Raw genomic sequence first — 19,265 nt, forward strand, 5'->3', positions numbered from 1 at the left:
ATTATTTACTAAAACAATATTCGAAATTATTATATAGATATTATATATAGCTCCATAAGTTAAATGCATAATTGCATATATGTTTTACGTGCGGCTTCGTGCGCGTGGTTAAATAGAAATAACTAAGACTTGTATATGACATAATAGCATAAATTTTAAATGCCTTAAGTACTTAACTCTGGCCGAAGGTACAATGGGATAAATAGAAAAGAATAACGGGATTTAATATTGCCTATACCCTTCCCAGATATATGGGAAATCTAATATAAAAACAATTTTTCAATACGCAACAGCAGTAGCGTTATAATATTAAAATATACATTAATTCCTTTAAGTGTTTCGAGGCCACTCCAAACGCAATGGATTCAAATCGGCGGGAAGTCGGCAACGGAAGTGGATACGCGGTGTCTGAACGCTAGGTTCCCATGTACCCTCTGCCTAACTGTGCGGGATAAAGCGTGAAGCTTCAAAAAATTAAATAAATAATGAAATCCATAAGAATTTTGTAACTGATAAATATAAGAAACTAAAATGTTGACCCAGTATGTTTAGGACCTAGGTTTAAATTACAAAGTTGTTTATAAACCTATGTTCGACAACCGAAATGTTCTTGAATAAATTTAGAAGTGTAATTTAGAGGAAAGCTTTTATGGGTTACGTGGTTAAGAGGAGAGATAAAGTTGAACGGCAGGTTCCCGCCTACCGCCTGCGAGGTGTTTTGACGGAAGTCGGAATTTACGCCCCTGCCGTGTTTACGGCTGGAGGCATTGAATATTGCAAATGCTTTACTTGTACATGCATACATATATCAGCCGAAATACCGTTGTGCGCCGAGCCTGTGTGATTTACAGTGTTTTATGCGTTTAATTACGTAACTTAATTGAGGTAAAAACATAATTGTATTTAGAACCAATAGTGATCCGAATAATACCTTAAAGAGATTTAAATACTATAACGAGATTGCTCAGAAGGTGTTAATTTATTATAAAGTTCATTTATGCACAAAGCTAAACTTTATTTTATACATTTTTTGTTTATATATAATACTTGTTTTCGCTGTCAACAAATCTGTTGTTAAAATGCGAGGATCCATTAGCCTATACGAGAACGGCAGCCGCGAAGGCCGACATCGATACCTGTAATTTATTAGATTTGGCCCAAAGGCGGATAATCTCCTTACTTGTGGTTGACTAAACACACCTAGCTAGTCTACTGTGTTGACGTAGTAGAGATTTCTTCATTTCTATTTACGTTTCTTTAGTTTTGCAAGGCCGAACGATGACGTTCTTAATAAGAATGGATTTTCTCCATGTAAGTATAACATATGTATTATTATTGTTACATTAATAATATATTTAACTTATATAACTATGGAAAAGATCTATTTTATTCGACATACTAATTATAATTTTTTAAGAGCTCATCATTTTGCAAGCAGCATGATAGGTTTCCAGGTTCCCTCTGCCTAATATGCGCGGGGGGCAGCGTAAAGCTAAAAAAGTTTATTTCTATTAGCTATACGATACGAGTACACTCATTACTTACTGTGTGTTTATCTTCGGGTTTTTACGACCTCATCTTTTAGTAGTCAACGCGCACTTCTTAGACAGAAACACTTACCAAATCGGCTGGAGTCATATAACTAATTTATTACACGTAAAATGACCTCATAAAATCAGTATAAAAAGAAAGATTTATTTGAAGAAAAATTTGATGTTTATCATGGTTTCGCGTGCGTTTCATTACATTACAAATCTAGATTCAGGCTAATGATAAATATTTATTTATTGCTCCAAATAATTAAAACTAGAATGAGTTTTAATTTTTTTAATTAATAATTCTAGAACCACAAGTTACTTGATGGTTCATAATTTTAATACTTTTTCGTATTAACTCCTCATACTGACGTTTCGAGGGCTAGGGCGATAATCTATCTATATATATAAAATCGAAAGGTCACTCACTCATCACGAAATCTCAGAAACTACATGTGCTAGGAATCTCAAATTTTGCATAGGAGTTACTTATAGGACGTAGGTGCTCGCTAAGACGGGAATTTGCAATATTCGACTTCTAAAGGGTTGTTTTTGGGGTTGAAAGTTTGTATGAAACTTCGTTACTACAAATCAAATTTTGCATAGACGTCACTAGGACGTAGTCATGGAGACAGAAATAACATAGTTCACGCGGGTGAAACCGCGATCGGGCCGCTAGTTAAAATATATATAATTCAATTTTAAAAGAAAATATCATAAGCCCTTAAGCGGACGTACATATAAAATATATACCAATAAACTGTTGGTATATATTTATATCTTCATGCGTTACTCCGATTTAGAGAGATAAGAAAAAAAAGCCTTCTGTTAAGACAATACTTTTTCGTTTTCCGTACATTTTGTAATAATATTTTACTGTTATGTACGTTTCTGAAGAAAACAAAGCCGTAATTACTTTATTACGGAGTAGAAGAAGACTCCTCCGTAACAAAAAGAAAACACTAAACTTTATTATTATACTAAGATCTTAGGGATCCAACAGTACAGGTAGAAATCCTATTCTATTTCCAATCCTAGCCTACTAATATTATAAGTGTGAAAGTTTGTGAATGGATGTTTGTTGGACTTTCACGCAAAAACTCCTAAACGGATTACGAAGAAACTTTACTTTAGAGTAATAAAATGTATACCTCAGAATAACACGAGCTACAATTTATGTATAAATAAGTACAAGCAGGCGAAGTCAATCTATTTAAATAAATTCAATATGAATACATATACAGAATAAATATAACATATAAATATGTATTAAGACATTCATAAAATTTGTAAATGGGCTGTGCTAATGAGATAATAATTAAAACAATTGTTTAAAAATTGTATTTTTAAAAAGTAAGAAAATTGTGTTTTCCTTTGACACACTAACATACTTGATATTATAATAAAATATATATTTAGATTAAGTAAATATAATAAACGATTTTTTAATTTTGGAAAATTGTTTTTAAGGAATCGTTTATATTTGTTAAAAAGCTGAATAGGCATAATACTCTCAGGCAGTCAGAAGCTTTCGAGAGGGAGCGGTCGCTGTATACAAATATAGCCGTTTTCTTCAAGTATTTCAAGGGCGTCTTTATAAATCTCTGTATTTCCTTTTTTTTCACCTCCCTAAACCAGGTCAGGTGGATTTATTATAATAGCAACTTCAAAAGTTGGATTGCGTGTAAAGTTTAATGATTTAATAGTTGTGAAGGGTTATGGGGACTTTTTGACCATTTAATGTAAGAAATATTTATTCACTAGAAATATTTAAGAGGGGAATGGAGTGTCTTAACACTAGGTTCCCTCTGCCCACCCTGCTGTGTGCGGGATACAGCGTGAAGCTGGTTTGATTTAATTTTTAATTTGATTTACTCGTATTTATTCACTATGGTTACTGTTCCGGTTTTTTAGACTACGAGCCATTTTATTACAATTACTTATATTATTTTAAGCGGTACTAAATTCCACGTAATAATGTATAAAAAATGCAACATTATTTTCATATATCTTTCAGCATATAATTTATACTTACTTATAGATATTTATAAAAGAAGAGTCGATAATAAATACAAATATATACATTTATACGTACTACATTTAAAGGTTGCAAAGTAATTTTGATGTTTTTTATTCTTTTTTGGAATATTATGTTGGGTTTTTTTGCTTCTGTTGAGCTATTGTTTTCCGAATGGAGTCACGAGTCTTTACAATACCTATTATAAACCTGTACCATTTAAAAAGAATTAATACATAGCAACCATTTCAGTATAGTAGAAATTGGTTGAACTTTCGGTTACCTATTTAATTTTAATTTTTGAGAATGGTAATAAATATTAAATATACATACATATGAATAATTCTCATTTTCTTACTTAGTCGTAACTTATTAAATTATCTAATTAAATAATATTATATTGCTGTTTTTTTTTAGATTAATAAATAAATAGCTGACTGGACTAAAAAAATATATATCTGCATTAAATGTTATCCATTATACAGTGATCTGGGTCTCCGCAAAAATACCCCCGTTGCGATAAAAGAAAATTAAATAAATATTATTAAACATAAAATAAATATGAATTATGTTAAAGGTACATTATTGTTACATTTTATAACGAACTAGGAAAGGTAAAATCACTCCTAGGCTACTAATCTACAGTAATAATGCTAATTGTAATTGGACGTGTCTAAAAAGCTGCACGCACCTTTCAAGTTGCACACGCGACCGGCTTTTCTTTGTATGCAATTAGGTAACTTAACGCTGCAGTCTACGTTACTTTACTTAATAATAAAACTAAATTACACTTAATAACAAGGAGCTTTGCAGCTTAAATAAACCGTATGATAATTAAATATTATTTTAATAAAATGTATTTCTGTTTCGACCCTGTTTGCTTCTCTTAATTTAAACGGATTATAGAGTTCTGTGAGTAATTTCTGGATATTTCAGATTTTCGAGGGCATTTACTTTAGTGAACTGGTGGTAAATTATTTGTTGTACAAAAATTAAGCATGCAACTGCTTATTTTGAATAAAATTATTTATTTTGAATTTACATAAATAAAAAAAGTACCACATTATAGTATTTGTTTTCGGGAGACGTGCATTGGCAGCGAATTGGCAGTTAAGTACATAGAATACAATTAAAGAGGGTCTATAATATATAATAGTCTTAAAATCAAGTGATAGCGACGTATATCAAAATAATGAATCTTTTTAGAGCTTTTGTCATTCATTTTACTCTTTCTAATTAAAATAAAATTTCATTTACTCTTATCTCTACTGGTCTTGTTGGTCCAAGACTTAAAAGAAGTTATAAACACAAAAATTCGCAATTTCTAATATTTTAAAACTTTTACTTAAAGATAACCAAAGAAATAACTTTTATGAAAACGTATTATTTCATTTTACAGACAAGATAGCGACTTATATCAAGTTAGAAAATTAAACTTGTAATTTTTTAGTAGAAAACCACATTTTTATAAATGTAATAAAACTACCCGTTAATATTCTATTACAATCTTTTCGGAATAAGATTTTTAAATTTTTTTAGTTTATAATAAGTTTTTTTAGCTTTACTCTAAATCCCCAAATTCCCGAATTCTGGCATTGCGTGTTGAGTGGCGTAACTTAACGCCGCATAACAGGGTAATGTGGTATTAAACGTGTCGACGAATTATTAAAATTTATAGTAAATTGAATGTTTTATAAGTTATTGCACTAGGTATAATGCATCTTTTCAAGCTCTTAGTAACTAATAAAAAGAGACTAATAGAGTCGTGAAGAAACGACCGCAACCTATCATTCTTGTTCGATGTTTATGTAATTTTATGCATATTTTTAAAATAATTACATTATATAATATTTTACTAACTCGGTCTCTCTGATATTTTTCAGCGATTGTAATAAAAACTATACCTATGTAAATAAAAATCCGTCTACACTTTGTGTATTTGTAATTCTATACATTTTTTCCATGGTTAACCTTCAGTGGTTAAGCAAAGTTAAGTTAGTAAAAGTAAATATTACTTGCAGTAAGTGTATTGTTGAACGTTAAGGACATAAAAATATTTACGACATCTTATTCATAGCTATTTTTATATAGATGTACGTACGTGTACTTAGTAAGTAAAATCTAAATCACCGTACAATTATTTACATAAACATTACTCGTATAAAATATTTCATGGAAAATAATAATTCTGATTACTTTTCTTAATATACATATGTTTATGGAAATGGAAGTAATTTGAAAATGATTACATAACTTTTGTTTACCATACTAGAGTTGTTATTACGTTTTCACACACATAATGTGACGAATATTTCTTGCATATATACATAACGAATTTCAGAATTATTCATGAATATATCTTTATTTTTCTGTCTTCTGTTATTTTGCTTGATAAGAAGACAGGAACCCTTGTGGAGCAGGGGCATAAGCGCGCGACTGTAACGTGACGGCTGTGGGTTCGATTCCCATACGGAATGTGGAGAACGGAGTATCTTAACACTAGATTCCATCTGCCTACCCGGCTATATGTGGAATATAGCGTGAAGCTGAAAAAAAAACGGGCAGATGCGACTTTTATTCGTTCTTGTCTTTTTATATTACTTCAATTTGAAATGTGAATCACATAACTGTTTCTTAATGAAAGTTTAAAAAAATATTAACAAGTTTAAGTAGGATGTAAGCTCACGACTTTCGTTAATAATATTACTTATATTTTTCATCTGTATGAAGAGGTCGTAAATTTGGCATATATAATACCAAATAATCACAATACCTGCGGCTCGAGCCTCTTTGCACGCCAGCACCATACTGTGGCGTACGTCAGGGTTGTCATCAGCAATGGTCTCCCCTACGGCCACGAAGCGTTCGACAGCGCAACAGACGGCGGCGCCTACTCGCTGCACCGCCGCGCCACCTGCAGCCGCCTCGCTTCTTGTTGCCACGAGACTGCTAATCTACCATAAAATATAAATTATTAAATTTTAAATATATGTGGCAATTATTATTTAAACCATAAAATATGGTTTATGTTTCGTGAGTTCCTCAAATAAGTTCTTTGCAACAGTGCTCATAGGTATATATGAAAATTTACTTTCAGGAATTATCATTATCACAAAAATTAAAAGTAAATTAAATCAACTTCATTCTGTAGCCTGCACACAGCAGGGTAGGCAGAGGGAACCTACTGTTAAGACACTCCGTTCCCCACTTTCCGCCGAATTCCAGAGGCGTTGTTCTGGAGGCGGGTTAGGTGACGAAATTCAACGCCAAATTTATATAAATATTTCATCTCCTCGAGTGGGGATCGAAGCAACGACCAGTCGATTTTACAGTCATACTTTGTTCCCTTGCGCCATGACTGGCCTCGAGACCTGGCGTATTAATAATACATAATTACAATAATACGGTATTATTGTTATGATTTAATATTTTAAAAAATAATTAAAAAAAAAAACAATTGCCATAAGTTGATAGATATAAATCCCAAAACAATCGTAATATTTAAAGGAGTTCTTTGTCTTTAAGGAAATTTAAAAAAAACATAATGAGTATCTCGGTTAATTGACAACGATTTTAGATAAAAAAAAGTAAGAAAAATATAAATTTAATGTACATTTCCTTTTATTTATCAAAAAATATATTCCGTTTATTAAAAACTATCATAAACGCAATTTGGCTATAGAAATAAGTTGCTATCATGAAAAGGTTCAATATTTTTATACAAATGCAGCTGGTACGTACGTAGGCGTATTATTAGTGGAACTTTTATAAAATACTTGACTGAATGAGCTTGAAAATATATTTGCAACACGTACTGTTTAGTAAAAAAACATATTTATCTTTTAGTTTACATTTACATGTTTTTAGTTCTTTAAAATGGAGAATTATGTTTTATTCTATTTAGAACTAAAACTATTATTTTAATTACGTAGTTGAAAGATATGTATGACATAATTCGTAGCATAATTAAATTGAGCTCGTAAAATGATGGATTTTGAACGTCATAAACATTGCAACTATAAAATTTACGTTATTACGTACGTTTATTTACATGAAGGAAGCTTGCAATAATTTAACAAAATTGTAAAGACGTGAATAGAAATTAACTATTTTTAAGTAAGTTAATTATATTTTGAAATTGATCATTTATTGAATTATCGAGATATATAGAAATTGAAGAGCGAGATTTTGGCTATGAATTATTAATGAGACTTTAGTTCAATTGAAAAGCCACAGTCAGCAGTTCAGACGAGGAGAATAGGTTTCATTATAGTCATTTGGAGATATGAAATTGTAGTCTGCATTGTTCACATGTTCTAATAAATTATTAACTTTTCTTTTTCGGGATATATCTTTCATAGGTAACATCTTACTAACTTTTCAATTATTTTGGTATAAATAAAGAGGACGTGACGAAAGAAAAAAGAAAAGTGTTTGTGTTTTTTAATTATATAAAGTTAAAGTCAGCCGAAGTTCAAACCAGTTATAGGGCAAGGGCACAAACGTATAACTGTAAATGACAGGTTTGTGGGTTGGAATCCTATTCAAGGAATTCTGGTGTCGAGGCTAACATTGCGTGGATCTCAACCCCACTAAACACGCAATGCCTCCAAACTTCGGCGAAAAATGGTGACTGACGTTACACTAGGTTCAATAACAAAAAAAATCAAATTCGTGCGGGATACAGCGTGAAGGTAAAAAAAAAGATAAAAATGCTATCTTAACTAAATACTTTCCATTTAATGAAATTATTCTCATAATATATTTAATGAAATTATGTAAAAAATTTGTGCTTCGCATAAATTGCTACAGCAAAACGTAAAGCTTGTCGTAAATGTTTGTATTTTTCCAAAGTGGAACTGAGCAAGCGAGTAACTCGTTAAATTTTGAAAACAAAATGTTAAAAAACACTTCGACGGCGATTCTTGTATAATAATGCAACGAGCTAATTTCAAATTACTCTTTCCAAATTACTTTCCATTACTAGTTTAGTTTTGCATTTAAAAATATATATTTTCTTTTGTTATATGTACCTTTTCTTGAAGATATTGTGGTTGTTACATACTTATTTTTTATCAATAACAATAAAAATATTTAAGAGACGATTCTAATGTGAAAACTTCACATTGGTAATTTCTAACAAAGTAAGCTAAGCTTTGAATACATTTTTTACTAAGTAACCTAAATTGAATGAAACGACTCTATACGTAGCGACGGGGCACGATACAGACAGTGTTAAGGGAGCTTTATTCAAGGTCGTTCGTGCACGCGACCACAATTTTTGACTACTTGTTGATCTGAAATCTAATTGGCTTTATGAGATGGTCGTGCTGTCTATATTTACAAAGGTAAATAAAAAGAGCACGCGCCGTAAACAGAGTAGCAGCCGCGAGTCGCGCCATACCTGGGGCTCGCGGCACGCATAGTCGTCGTCGTCGGAGAGGGCGTCCATCGGGGAGGGCGGGCGCGCGCACGTGCTCGTGGCGCTGGCTGTGCTGCACCGCACGGCTCCGCGCGACTCTGCCGCGGCACTGACGGCACTGACGGCACTGACAGCACTGCCGCCCGCCGGGCCGCGGCCCGCATCGATCCGCCACCGACGCCACCCCGCACGCGCCCTCCCTACGCCACGTGCGACTCGCGAGCCCGCCCTTCACTTCGTACTAGCTAAGTCGCTGCCAGCTCAATTACCTACAATTACCACCTTTCTTAATCTTATTCTGCTAAATTGGCTCGCCAGGGCACAATACGATACGTCTTTCTTGGACGATGCGATGTGTAAACAACTGTTTCGTTTATAACAATCGTAATTTTTTTTATTTTTTTTAAATTTGCCGCTCTCCTATGTGACCCTTACTGCGGCGGCGCAGAATGGCGATCAACAGATGTCGACAAGGCGGGAAAATCTGACATCATCTGACGTAAAACACAGACAGTAACGTTGCAAGCTGACGACTGTACGAGCCGAAAATAGAATTACGAGTTTAGACATTGCGTAAAAACCGAGAATATCGTCAGCGAAGAGAGGCTACGTCAGAGGGTTACTCCAGTACAGCTGTATTATGAAAGAACGTCATGGACAGTGCACAGCAGTGACTTGCGGAAGGAAGTCTCTTTGTGGATTCTAGAAATGCATGCGTGGCGTACCTGCTTGATGAGTGGGAGTAGTGTTTTCTCGATGGATCGCGTTTTTATCTGGAGAAGGTGGAGGTCGACGTCGGGCAGGCCGGCGGCCGCCATGGCAGGCGCGGGCGCGACTGCGCGGGCGCGTGCCCCGCCGCGCCGCCGCGCCGCCCCACGACGCCCGTAAACGTGACATTGCGTGTTTACACGAACTCTTGCGGGAATATAAAAACTACTGCTTTGCGTGTTTTATTTTGTTTTGATTGGAGACGCCAATTATAAGTCTGTGTGGTACAGGATACTATTTATTTAGTCTTATTTATATATTGTTTTTAATACTTTTATATTGCTAATTTAATTTAATAAGTAAATGATATTGTGATGGTTATAAATAAAAAGACAAATTTAGGAGTTCACACAATTTTTATTTCTTGGTGAATGAACATAACCTTATAATATAATCATTGGCACATTATCACACAATTTGTCAATGATTTACTCTAATGTTTTTTTTTTGAAACCATAAGTATAAATTATTTTATTAAAAAGTGTTATTTTAATACCTTTTACACATAAATTATCAATATTATTTTCATAATAAATGAATAGATCTTCATGTCATAACAATATAAGAGATCTAAATATTGTAATATTTTCTATAAATTATTACTTGATATCATTAACTCGAGAATCACTAAATTATTAGTTCATTATAATATAATTTTCTCATTTAATACATTTCATTTTCATTTATATTTAAAATACATATACATAGACTTTGGTAATTGTTACAATTAAATTAACATTATAGTATAATTATAAATACTAAATATTGCATGTATCCTACTTTAACATATGTTAGGTGGTAAATCTTTTTAAGCTCTAACGGTATTCGTATATATTTATTTTTTTCTGATACGTTGTCACAATGACATAGAATGTACAAGTTATTTTTATTTATAAGCATAATGGCGGTATTCTCATCACATTGTTGATATTAAAAAGAAAATTATGAATCACTAAACTAATACATAATATTATATTCTAGACTCAGTGAAAAGAAAAAATAACTTTACTTTAGCATATCCGTTAAATTCATTAATAAATAAAGACATTCACATTTTTTTCAGGATGAGGATTTTATCCATTAATATAATTATATGATATATTCTGTTTCACTTAATATGATCAGAGCGACACCACTGTTTAATTATACTCACAACTTACCGAAGAACTTACAGTCTAAGATAATTATAAATAATTATATCACACAGCAAAATCATTAAATCATTCTAAATTTACCAAATACTAAGACTTTATGATTGAACATGACTTTAGTTCGTGGTTACGAGTTAACTTGTATTTTAAATACAAGCAACTTCAAACTAATTTTGACTATTTTTAGAAACGTATAAAAATTTGAACGTAACGAAATTTAAACTTTCGTTTCTTGGATACCGTCCAGGAGCTGGGCTTAAATCCTGCTATGTAATTATTTTTTATATGTTTCTAAAAAATATTTTTCTATCCTAAGTTAGTATAACACTTTAAAAACAAAAAAAAATCATCAAGCTAATTATAATAAACGCCCATACTGATTTGTGGACGTCGCTTATTATAGAGGGCTTCTTTAGAACTACTGCTGTCCTGAGAGCTGTCAGACATCCATGGACTACGACCAGATGAATTGCGTACTTTGCGTTTTCGAAGACTTTCTGTGGGGCCTAGTGTTGGTCGAAGTAACTGCTTAAACCTAAAAGGTCCTTCTGTGTAGTCGTCATCTGAACTGAAGACAGGCGTTGCGAGCATTTCTGGTGAATTGCGAAGGATCTTCCGTAGGTCAGACTCGGGGTCGTACGCTGGACTGTATACCGGACGCGGTGGGATATCGGTTTTCTGAGTTTGTTTAACTAGCTCTATTATTTTGTTACTGCAATAAAGAATAGATAATATATTAGTTCTTATGTTTGGCAATGACGGTTTAAAGTTATGAGCCTAGCAAAACATTTGACGTTTATTTAGTGATGATTAAATACATATATATAAGTCTACAAATTATTACAATGAATTACTTGATACAAATCTACTTAATATAGATGAACATTAAATGAGGATTTTTCTAGATAAACAAAGAAGCTTTAACATGTGTATCAAGACAGAAAATGACACCATACCCCTTTTTTAGTAATCCGCTTTGTATTGCATGCAACATTGTTTTAAATATTAATTATTCTTATGGCCAGTAAGTCAATATATTATTTTCGATATCATACCTGACTAGACCACCACACTGCCTACTGCACGGAAGGTTTTGACGGTTGCGATTATTTTGTAAAGGTTTGTCTTCGTCGTATTCTTTTCTATTATCTGGTTCTCTGGAAATGGATAAATTATGGTTAATTTCATCTACAATATTCAGTCATGATAGAATGTTGCTTTTTCAGCGGAATACAATTTAAAATTCACATTTTTCTATATAGGTATATGACGTAATGACGATTCTAGCATGTATTCAATAAAAATTTGGATCACGTTGACAAGAATTAGCATTTTGCTGCCGAGACCAAGGGTTTTAAATTTTATAAAAGATATGATTTAATGTGTGATTTTTTCAATATGAAAACCTGTTTTTATTTTTGGTAGATATCTATAGATATTGTTAGGTATCGTCCTACTGTGAGGCGAAAGGTTTAATTCACAACACTATATCTACATGAGTTAACCAACACTGAATATTTCTTACAAACCTTATGTTTCTCATACAAATATCTTTCATCTGGAATATTTGATCCCATGGTATAGTGTCACTTTCATAGAACTCCGGCGAAGGACTGACCGTGTCCAAGTAAGCGTAATAAATGAGATAAAAAATATTTTAAGTCCAAGATATATTATATAGTATTTCTTTTTTCATAATCATATTTTACTTTTATTGCTTACAATGTTAAAATCAAAACAATAGAAGGAAGTTGTTGCATACAAATGAAGACTCTTTTCAGGAATTATAATATGCAATTATTTTCGTACCTGGAAAGTCTACTGGCCTCTTGTTCTACTTGTGATGGCTGACCTCTTATGATAGAAGGAACTAGACTGAATCCAGGAGGTGGTTGATATTCTTCTGGAGGTTTTGTCACCTCTTTTAAACGAATCCCTGGCTTATTCCGCCGAAGGTTCTTATGCACATCTTGATTTTTAATGTGAACCTATAACACAGTTCTTGTTTAATTTGTATCGATTAACATTTATTGTGGGAACGCTTTGGATAGAAAATGTTTCTTTATGGTGAATGAAATAATTGTTTAAATTAATATACGATTAACCTATCAATTTTTTGCTGAATAAATGTCTACTTTTGACACATTGTCAATAAAAAGAAAATGTGTATGTTTTACTGCATTCACTATGGCAAACGTTGAATAGATCGAGTAATTAATTCAAAAGGGACACTCAATCTCAATTTAAAAACTTAACAACAACAATACTAGTGAAATATGAACACTTGCTAAAATAATAATAAAGAGACAAAAAAATATAATACCTGATCAGCAAAACTCTGTAGTTGAGCTGCTCGCTCTTGTACGGAATAGCCCTGCATGACCTGCTGCTGCGAGGGCGGCGCGGGCGGCGAGTGCTGCGGCGGCGGCGGCGCCCGCCCCTTGGCCATCTTACGTCGAGCTGTGTAACCATGGTAGTCTGTAATGGTGCTAGTATCACACTGAACTTAAATACTTATATTACTTAAATAGCGACCAAAACGCGGCTACGACCGCCTAAATTTGTTGTTATATTATTGCGAAATTATATAAAATATTTACATAAATTATAGCCTATGTATTATATAAGCTATATTACTGTAAAGTTTCATCTAAATCAATTCAGTAGTTTTTTTTAAATGTTCAGACAATTATCAAGAGAACAATGTGAAATCCAGAAATCATATATCGTACTTAATAGAGAATGTTTAAATTATAATAGCAATGAAGATGAAATGTGTATCAAAAAATTATCTCTTTTGAGTAATCCTGGTGTTCAATAAGAGCTCCTTTCATTTCATACGAAAATAAGTAATCAGTGAAGTTTATTTTCGTTATTTGACCAACATATCGCAGTACATGTTAGCTTGTCTTTACACTTCTAGATGGCGCTGTCTTATATTCTGAATTTAAATTTCATTTTCACTTTTTTTTAAATTTATTGTATGCTAATGTATAACGTTAATAATACTATTACTAATATAATACTATTTTAATATAGAAAGAAAAATAGTTTCAAAATAGTGTTAAGAAATTATAAACATATACGAATTAAAAAAACTTAATTTAAAAATGTATATAGTTAATTATTTTACGTAATAATAAAAGAATTATTAAAAACTTACGACTCTGGATCACTATAGGCGCAGAAGAATCAACATTCTCTTTGTTGCTAAAGTGTGTGTCATTGCTGTCGCTATCATGTGTATCCCGCCTTAGAAACTTGGCCATTATATTGCCTTTAATTGGAACACCTACGAAATAATTTCATGTTTGTTATGTTTATTAATAACCTGATAATAATTACTTAAAAATTTCATCGATATAATTCTATTTAATATCTGTAAATGTTATGTATTTTAGCGGGATAGTGAAAATCACCATCATATCATCTATTTCATATTAACCGCCCATTTAGTGACGGAATATGAGTGATGAAATTAAAAGTTTCATATGGATTTTTCTTTATCTATCTTTTTATATATAGTAAGTTAATTCACACCTGCTCGTTGTTGTTTCCTTTGGTTTTCCTTTTCTATCTGACCTCTTTGAAATTCTCTAGCAAGTTGCTTTTGGCGTTCTTGAAGTCGTTTCCTCGTTAACCATCCCCGAACATGTCGCTGCAATGTCAAAACGGAGATAGCCATTTGCGCTTTTAGCCGCATAAAGTACTTTCGGGCTAACCAACCCCTTACACGTGCTTGGACTATAACAATTTTTCTTATCTGAAATATTTATAAAATATTTTTTGATGAATATAGTACTGAAAGAAAAGATAAATCACAACACATTTTTTGAGCAACACATTCTGAAAAATTTAATCTTAAAATTAAATTAAATTATATGTATAACCTGTTCTTCGTATATTCGTGAGAGCACTTCTACATGATAGTATTTAAGAAATACTTTAGACTTGCCAAGTGCCCATCCGTCCATTTTCAATCGCAACAATAAAAGGCGACAGGAATCACGATTAGGCTTTACCTCCTCATCATAACTGAATGCCAAGAAACTATACCTGAATCGAATGATAAACTTTTAAAAAAGAATGTATAAATTTAAAGTATAATATGATTCAATTAGTTATTTTTGTATGGTAACCTTTTAATAAATTCATCAAAGGGAAGTCTGTGAGAAAATCCATTTTGTCTTATCCTTATAGTTTCTAAGACCCCAGTATATCGTAACTGCTTCAGTATTTTCGCTGAATCAAAATTTTTTGGTGAACGAGTATCATTTGGTTTTAAACATCTTACGAATTGTGGTGTACCGCTGACCATCTTCTGAAGTAACTCCATTAATGAAAAGCGGAAATACGTTGAAACAGTTTGCTGCGCTCTTGATTGTGATGCTAGACCTCGACTATTAAAGCGATCCTATAAAGGATATTTACAATTAATAACTTTCATGGTACTGGTTCTGAATTGGCTAAGGAACGCTTAAACACAAAACAAAGTGATATTTTACGTTTTTAATGAGCGTGTATCAAAATTTATTGAGATTTTTTATTACTATTCTTCGATTAGTTGGAAGACTTGTATGTGTTGATAAATAAATATTTATAAAAAAGACTAGATACTGTACCCGAAAATCGCTTGATATTGGACTTTCCAAACTCCGTGCTTCAATTTCTCCATGCAAAGCAGAGAATAAATTTCCGGTTTTAGTGATGGGGCATTGAAACAGAAATCTTATAATATCATATTGACTTTGTCTCATTAGTTGAACAACTTCTGGGGGTAAAAAGTTGCGATTTTTCTCTAGAAAACCGTCTGCTTGGTAAACAACTCGACCCGCGAAGTGATGGATTGCAAAACATACCGCATCCGACTTGGGCCGAACATAATATTTACTCTTTATATTTCTGTGAAACTTCTCTGAAAATTATGTTGAAACATAAATTATGTAAAGATGCCAAAAAATATGTTGTTATAGTAGCTACTTGGTAACTTATTAATTATTTTCTATAAATAGTTTAAAAAAAAAGATCATTAATTAAAAAAATAGTCTAACCAATAAGGCTCCTATCATTAGATCGGGGAAATCGGCTTTCTTCATCGAGTAAAGCTAGTAAACCCATTGGTCGAGATAGCAGCATATCCAGTACTGGTCTGTTATCAGAGAACTCCACAAGATCTACAGGTACGCCCTCAGCCATGTACTCTTGTTGTTCCCACGTAAAAATATGTTGATTAAAATAATATTGTATCTGTTCATTTGCAATATTTATGCACAATTGTTCGAAAGAGTTCCTAGCAAAATTTTCGAATCCAAAAATGTCTAAGATTCCAATTGATAGCTGATCGCTGTAAAAAATAAATACAATTAATATAATACATATATAATTAAATTATGTTATTTATAATAAAATAACTTTCTAAACATGAATAAAACAAACCTAAGTGGTTTATATTGACAAAGCAATGCATTAATTCTTTCTACAATTCTATCAAAAGCTCTTGCATAAATTCCTCTTGCGGTTGCGTCTCTGGCTACTGCGGCCTCCGTAGGTGAACTATAGCGAGCAATTGTTTCTCCCTTAGTAACTACGCTGCTGCTCGTTAGGCATTCTCGGAGATCATTTGTTTCCACACCCAGTAAACAAGAAGCTGAAAATTCAATTAAAACGTTTATTTAAATGAAAATATAAAAATACAATTTCGTATAATAAATATAAGAAAATATAAAGTCATCTTTGTTTGGCCTGCACGTTGTCTTTTATAATATAACTTTACAGTGTCTTTACAGTAAAACTAAAATAATATGATATAAAAGACAGACTTGCAGGCCTCAAAATGATAGTTAAACATGTAGAACGAACGAAGGAGCTGATATATTCTAATAATAGTTAAGTAAATGTCTCGATTAAGTTACCTTTCAAACAAAAGGAACTAAATCAAAATCAGTTTATCTGTTTCGGAGCTACGATTCCATATTTAGACATACATATACACTTATAATACCTCACTGTTTTCGTCGGCAGTACCAAGTGCATGTAAACCTTGTACCTTTAAATCATTATTTTCTACTAAACTCTTTATTTAATCCTCCACAATCAAATATTCTAGTTCTTTCTTGATTTGAAAATAATATGTATTAAAATTCAATTACCTCTGTGTAAAGGTGCTGTGTCGATTATGGTTGCTCTATTATCAGCATTATGATCCCCAGCTGTTTCTGCAAATTCTATATCACCAAGATGTAAGATAGCAGTCAACATTCTATATATGATTTGCACCTCTTCCTCTTGAAAACCTACCACCTGGAATTGGCACGATAATTTTATAGGCTTGTGCCCGATCACGAATATCGAATTTATATCACATATCGAATCTTATATTACTAATATAAATAGCAATATGACCATATTTCCTCTTCTTGCCGAAATATTATTAGCAATTGTAAATTACCTTAAAAGCTTGGTTGAGTTGTCTCCATCGATGCACATTATGTTCTCGATGAACTACTGAAAGCGGTTGTAAATACCGATGTCTGGATTTTAGTTGTTCATCTAAATAATATTTTCTCCACCGACCTTCACTCTCCAATCCATCGTAGAGATAGTAAAAGACGTGGAAATTGCTTTCACCCCTAAAACATAATTTTAAACTTTTAAATATTTTTCTTTGTTTTCGGTATTGTTATAACTTTTTATAAGTATATATAACGTACTCGTACCCATATGTTTTAAATTCATAAAATTACGTTATTTGCCATTTAACTAATATTACTGATTATTTAAAAAAAACATTATTTAACAGTCTAAAAAAAATGTGAATGTCAGATACTGTGTCTAATCTCTACTGGTTTTTACTATACCAAAGTAAACAATACTTCACCAAACCATTGTGATTGGAACAATAAGCAATTAATTAATGAAGCAAGAAGAAGTATATATAAAAATAATTGTCTATAATTGTCTAAAATCACATTACTTCTGCCATACTTACAATGCTTGGTGAACGACTCTTGATTGCTCTAAAAGATAAACAGATATTCGAGCACCTGAAATTCTACCCACTTTCATGATTGACAAGTCCAAGTATTTTCCGAAACGTGAACTATTAGCATTGATGCCAGTTCGTGCATTCCCAAATGCTTCCATAATAGGATTTACTTGTAGAATTTTATCTTCTAAATTTCCATGTTGTGTCTAAAAGAATATTTTAAATACTTTTAAGTTAAGTGATATAATTAATATACCTAATGATAATAATTTTATTACAGTGTTAGAATTATATACTTTTGATAGAAATGCAAACTGTTTGAGAAGGAGGTTGGCTGACTCAGTTTTCCCGGCTCCACTTTCACCTGATATAACAATAGCCTGGTTTTGCTTTTGGTGCATTAACGCTTGGTGAGCAGCGTCTGCCACTGCATAGATGTGCGGTGGATTATCAGAACGACACCGACCTTGATATAATTGCTGTGTCTACAAAAATGATAATATTTTATGTCATATACTTACCACTAATGATTATTTAATTATATTATTTTTATATTTCTTTTAAATATTCTGAAATATTCTTAAATCTTTTTGTCCAATTTATACAGTTTTAAGTTAAAACTCAGTTATAAAACATATATAGTAAAAGTACATATATACCTTTGTGGTGTATACTCCTATATCAGTAAATGGATTAACTGCGACTAAGATATCACCAATATAAGTATATATTTGATCTTGCACGTATCTTTTTTGTAGTTGCTCAACTATTGCGTCTTCTGTTAAAGTTTCGAGAGTAGCTAAATCATCAGTGTACATTTTCTCTGGTTTAGCCTTTCGATGGGATTTTAATTTTCCTCGTTTAGTGGTAGCTTCTGGTGCGCGACAACTTCTGCCTTCTGCACGCTGTCGTTTTATTTCAGCGCGAAGTTCTTTACGAATCTTTAATGAAAACGAAATAATATGTCGATACAATTTATCAATTATTAAACGTTTTATTTTTCACATTTATTTATGTAACTCATAAACTTACCTTTTCCTCAAAATTATTTACTGCTAACAGCAAAGGATGTTCCAGAAGCTCTCTTGCGAAAGGCCTTTGGTTCATATCCTTAACTAAGCATTCTGATATAAAATCTGTTAATTGTGGTGAGAAAAGCTCTGGATGTGATAATGCTGGTGGTGGATTTCTGGGTATTTGAAACAACGCTCTCATTGGATGTAACCCAGACAATGGAGGTTCTCCCTCGGCCAATTCTATTGCTGTGATGCCAACTGACCATACATCACATCTACAATCATACGATTGATCCAACTGCTGTTCGCAAGCAATTACCTTAAAAAAAATACGCAGTAGTGGCTTTTATTTTCTGTTAAATGTGTAATTA

General features: G+C 32.3%; 2 protein-coding genes across 20 annotated transcripts in view; both read right to left on the minus strand.

Moving 5' to 3' along the window:
• alpha-Catr (alpha-catenin related) overlaps window positions 1-9,924 on the minus strand; it is a 50,269-nt gene extending 40,345 nt beyond the window's left edge. For 4 of the 12 annotated variants that reach the window (XM_085191298.1, XM_085191297.1, XM_085191303.1 and 1 more), the window contains exons 1-2: window positions 9,700-9,924; window positions 6,326-6,506 (exon numbers count right to left, since the gene is read on the minus strand). In XM_085191298.1, the coding sequence (XP_085047424.1) occupies window positions 6,326-6,506; window positions 9,700-9,792 (274 nt within the window). In that variant the 5' untranslated portion in view covers window positions 9,793-9,924. Of the gene's footprint in view, window positions 1-6,325; window positions 6,507-8,956; window positions 9,598-9,699 lie in introns of those variants that run through there. The other 8 variants (XM_085191296.1, XM_085191300.1, XM_085191295.1 and 5 more) reach the window with 7 other exon arrangements.
• Window positions 9,925-10,079: 155 nt separating this feature from the next.
• LOC146535742 (myosin-IIIb-like) overlaps window positions 10,080-19,265 on the minus strand; it is a 33,420-nt gene continuing 24,234 nt past the window's right edge. For 2 of the 8 annotated variants that reach the window (XM_085191285.1, XM_085191287.1), the window contains exons 5-23: window positions 18,911-19,213; window positions 18,538-18,819; window positions 18,175-18,363; window positions 17,882-18,084; window positions 17,342-17,522; window positions 17,043-17,193; window positions 16,330-16,540; window positions 15,945-16,237; window positions 15,516-15,808; window positions 15,033-15,307; window positions 14,784-14,949; window positions 14,434-14,656; window positions 14,057-14,185; window positions 13,217-13,371; window positions 12,703-12,881; window positions 12,423-12,506; window positions 11,949-12,050; window positions 11,850-11,867; window positions 10,080-11,605 (exon numbers count right to left, since the gene is read on the minus strand). In XM_085191285.1, the coding sequence (XP_085047411.1) occupies window positions 11,248-11,605; window positions 11,850-11,867; window positions 11,949-12,050; window positions 12,423-12,506; window positions 12,703-12,881; window positions 13,217-13,371; window positions 14,057-14,185; window positions 14,434-14,656; window positions 14,784-14,949; window positions 15,033-15,307; window positions 15,516-15,808; window positions 15,945-16,237; window positions 16,330-16,540; window positions 17,043-17,193; window positions 17,342-17,522; window positions 17,882-18,084; window positions 18,175-18,363; window positions 18,538-18,819; window positions 18,911-19,213 (3,795 nt within the window). In that variant the 3' untranslated portion in view covers window positions 10,080-11,247. The remainder of the gene's footprint in view (window positions 11,606-11,849; window positions 11,868-11,948; window positions 12,051-12,422; window positions 12,507-12,702; window positions 12,882-13,216; window positions 13,372-14,056; window positions 14,186-14,433; window positions 14,657-14,783; window positions 14,950-15,032; window positions 15,308-15,515; window positions 15,809-15,944; window positions 16,238-16,329; window positions 16,541-17,042; window positions 17,194-17,341; window positions 17,523-17,881; window positions 18,085-18,174; window positions 18,364-18,537; window positions 18,820-18,910; window positions 19,214-19,265) is intronic. The other 6 variants (XM_085191288.1, XM_085191291.1, XM_085191290.1 and 3 more) reach the window with 6 other exon arrangements.

Source organism: Heliconius melpomene, chromosome 10 (assembly GCF_056956725.1).
Source record: "Heliconius melpomene rosina isolate 202511_hmr_F chromosome 10, ASM5695672v1, whole genome shotgun sequence".
Classification (NCBI taxonomy): domain Eukaryota; kingdom Metazoa; phylum Arthropoda; class Insecta; order Lepidoptera; family Nymphalidae; genus Heliconius; species Heliconius melpomene.